General features: G+C 31.8%; 1 protein-coding gene across 1 annotated transcript; it reads left to right on the forward strand.

Annotated features, from left to right (window-relative positions):
- The first annotated feature begins 1,937 nt into the window (after positions 1–1,937).
- On the forward strand, positions 1,938–3,994 carry LOC133670750 (uncharacterized). Its single transcript, XM_062091345.1, has 3 exons — positions 1,938–2,061; positions 2,182–2,304; positions 3,668–3,994. Exons 1-3 carry the CDS (start codon positions 2,023–2,025, stop codon positions 3,845–3,847), a joined length of 342 nt encoding a protein of 113 aa, XP_061947329.1. The 5' UTR covers positions 1,938–2,022; the 3' UTR covers positions 3,848–3,994.

A 3,994-nucleotide genomic window follows, 5' to 3' on the forward strand; every position in this document is an offset into this window, starting at 1 on the left:
AATCGACATGGATTAGGGTACCTGATGATCTTCAATAATCATAGCATTACCCTTGTCAAAATCATCGATTGATCAACCATACACATCCAACATGATTGTCTTGATAAATAAAGCAATGCAGATTTCATGATAAAAAATGCACATGACAATAGTAATAAAATTGTTTCTAATTTTTTTTTTATCAAGTACAAGAAAAAAGTCTTAAGGACACTAGTTTTTTTTTTATCCATAGGAGGATTAGAAGGATTAAACTAAAATGGATTTGCAAGATCCTTTGCATAAAGTTTCAATAGGAAAAGGCTGCTAGAAGCTTTTTGTTAAGTTTTAATATGACGCGTGATAGTTGAATCCTATTAAAAATACTATAATTCCTCTATTATAAGCTTAATGATGTTTCGTTTTTTTCCAACCATCTAATGCAATCTTCAAGAACAACACCTGGCTATAATAGGATATTTTCTTCTGGACTTTTAAATTTAGGAAATGTGAAGATCTTCCTCATTCTAAGGTATCTTTTGGTAGAATGAGCCATAATATTCTCCTTTTTTGTTATGACTAGCACTCATAGCAGACCATTCAATGTGAGAAAAGTAGTCTATTTAAAAGAGTTTATTTTAGAGCAAAATTTAAAGCTACCATTTTAATCTTAAAAAGAATGTAGATTATTTAAGGTTCTTCGTTGAATCTTTACAAAAAATTATCTAGGGTTTTAGAGAATATTTAGATTTTGTAAGAGATGATGAATTGGGTGTAATTTAACCTAAATATCATGCCTAAAATCTAAAGAACATGTAATTTTTAAATTAAATTGATTTAGGTGAAAATATTATTTTCCATATAATACTTAATTGGTTTTAATATAAGTTTGATAGGGTTAATAATCTTTCATTCAAGAAATAAAGAAACATGAGAGACATTGTTTACACCTGAAATAAACATACATGTATCAAGCATAAAAAACAATGATTGTTCGTCACAAAATAAGAGAAGAAAGTTAAAATCATTTATGAGTTAAAAGAATCGATTGAGTTAGAGGAGTTCTTAATCAACCAGGAGTGTTGAAGAAGCAATGAACTAGCCAACCAAGGGACCAAAAATCCCTATTGCTCATAAGAAAACAATAAAAAAAATTAGAGTTTGAAAATGCACACAACTAGAGAGATACCATCCAATTTAGAGCGAGAATAATTAATGAAATAACTAATTAAATACGAGAGATTAGACTAAGATTTAAGTGTTATTCAATAAAAAAGAGATTTGTCTTGTATTAACATTTAATTATTATTTTTAATTTGATACCAATATATGTATATGTTTAGAAATATTTATGTAAATATAATTCAAAGATATAAATAGAGTTTTATTATGTAAATTATAGTTAACTTCACATATTCATCTTTTTTTTTTCTAGAAGGTTTTTATTTTTTTCGTTATTAGTTTATTTAATTTCATGCACTTTAATTTGTGCAATCTTTTTTTTTTGTGCAATCTTCTTTTCTCTCACTTATGTTTAAATTTATATGATTGTGTTTTTAGAATAAATTACTTGAGAAACCAAGGTTTCACAATAGAGATAATTGTTACTTATAGAGCCCATTTGACATTCTAGTAGGTGTTAATTTTTGTTTGGAAATATATTAAAATAATATATTTTTTATTTTTTAAAATTTATTTTTGATATTTGTATACCAAAATATCTAAAAATATTAAAAAATTAATATAAAAAATTAAAAATCAAAATTTTATAAAAACATTTTTAATTACAAAAAACAAACAGATGATATAGCTTGAATGGCCAAGTTTTAGAATTTAGTTTTTCAAAATTAAAGTATCTACCATCCTAAAATTAGAACCTCTTTTCTTGTTTCATGTTTTTTAGTCTTTTCCTCTTAATTGTCAAAAAGAAAAGATCTTTATATTTTTTGTGGCTTTCCTTTTTCCACTCTTCAACTCTCAGTTACAGACACGCAAAAGAAAGAAAGTAGACGCAGGGAGAGGGAGAGGGAGAGGGAGGGGAGAAGCATGACAATGGCGTCTTGGAATGTAGGTGCGTATCAGAAGGTGTGACAATCAATCACCAATTCACGGAGGTTTTCTTTTAATTGATTCGTAATTGATCTATTCATGTTTTCTCACATATCATCATTTTTCAGTAATTGCTCTTTAACTATAATTTGGCAGCAGACACCAGCACTTGATGTAACATGCAGGAAGAAAGAAAGAGACAGAGATCATTCCTACCCTTATAAAGTCATTGAAATTACACCTCCTCCAAAGAATCTTGGTATCCGTTGCTTTCCCCCTGTAAGTTTTTCTTTTTCTTCTTTTGTTTCTTCAAACATCAAACACAGAACACTCGTGTTTTGGGAGATCTTTGCTAACCATGGGGTTGTTTGCTACTTATTTTAAGGGTTTTTTTTTTCTGAGTGGATAAATTAGAGGAAAGTGCAATGCAGTTGAGAATTACCATGCGATGCTTTGGGTATGTATGGAAATGGAAAAGTTGTTACCGTAGATGTGAGATTTCGGCTGTGATTTGCAGCTGCTTTGGTATAAAAAATAAATCAAAGCTAAAATCTGTTCCTTTAGAAAGAGCACTCCGGGTGTTAAGGCAAAAGGCAACAATCCTTTCTGTTCTGTCTTATTTTATATTTAATGAACTAATGATATGAATAACTGAGAGAGAACACAAACAAATTAATGAATGCTGGCATAGGTTAGCAATATGAAAGATGCATGCTGTGCTTAAATTAAATGATGTCAAAGGAGGAGCAAACTTAAATAATAAAGGGGAGGACAGAAATTGGATGGAGTGCTATGTCTGCTGTTTACAGCTTCCTTAATATCAGAAGTTTGATTTGCTTATTGGAGAACTGAAAGGTACACTGCACTTGGTGCTTGCCTAATTCTTCACAGAGAGAAGGTTTGGTGTTGATCACTTGGTGGAATGGGAAGAGGTTCTCATGTTTGTCCTAGGATCCTCACTCCAGTCCTCAACGCTCCTTTTCCAGCTCTATGGCTTCCCTGATGTAACTTGCGTGTAATCAAATTATTGTAAGAAATCTCCAAAATTGACCTTATAATGACACATAAGAGAACTCGACATAAATAAGAGGATTCAACATAAAGTTTGAATGGATATACACATGCATACATAGAAGGCTACTGCAAAGAAAAGTTAGATGTCGCCATCGCAACATAGATAAAGGTTCAAATCCCTGAGATACCTTTCACCTGCATGCTGATACCAGAGCTACTTTAAAGGATAAAAGAAGAGGAATAAATATCAGCTTTTATATTGTTTAAATGCTGTCCAGGCTTCCACTGCTCCACAAATGGGGGGTTCCCCAAAAGGAATTGGGGAAATTAGGGTATTCTTGCAGCACCATAATTCAATGTTCTGTGTATCCTCTGATTTGGGAAAAGACTGATGGCTATAGTATGGGGTCAAATTACGAAACAATGAGTTGTTTTCCTTGCGTTTACGAGTTGTAAATGCAGACCCTTCTTTTGTGGTCCGTGTACACTAGAAACAGAAAATTCTGTGATCTGTATGTCCTTGGTCATCTTTCTTATGCTTGTATCTATGTTCATCGGATGAATTTGATGTTACTATTGTGCATCAAAATTTTTTTCTTGTTCATTTAAGTTGTTCCTGGTGTAGCAGAACCTGCAATGTGGAGAAAGCGTGACAATTGAAGGGCAAGCATATACCATTTCATCTGTAACTCATCGATACCAGCTTCGAAGGGGGAAGTATGAACCTAGCGAGAAGAGACTTGATGTTTTGTCGACAGGGAGATACATCTTGAACTTATATTTAGAGAACTTGCTAGAACAATCTTGATAGTTTATGTTGTTAATTTCACAATCATTTGTCTCCTCAAAATTCATGAGCTTTACAGGAGAATGAATCTCCTGCTGTGTTACTATAATTACTGGATTTAAAGAGTCCAGTCGTCAGCATCATGGTTAAAGTTTTGAAGTTTCTGTA

Source organism: Populus nigra, chromosome 13 (assembly GCF_951802175.1).
Source record: "Populus nigra chromosome 13, ddPopNigr1.1, whole genome shotgun sequence".
NCBI classification, from domain to species: domain Eukaryota; kingdom Viridiplantae; phylum Streptophyta; class Magnoliopsida; order Malpighiales; family Salicaceae; genus Populus; species Populus nigra.

What these genes read in the sequence shown, in the direction of transcription:
- LOC133670750 (XM_062091345.1), top strand. Translation starts at nt 2,023, where the DNA reads ATGACAATGGCGTCTTGGAATGTAGGTGCGTATCAGAAG. An exon ending in ATGTAGGTGCGTATCAGAAG is followed by an intron (nt 2,062 to 2,181) that starts GTGTGACAATCA and finishes ATAATTTGGCAG; the next exon opens with CAGACACCAGCACTTGATGT. An exon ending in GTATCCGTTGCTTTCCCCCT is followed by an intron (nt 2,305 to 3,667) that starts GTAAGTTTTTCT and finishes CTGGTGTAGCAG; the next exon opens with AACCTGCAATGTGGAGAAAG.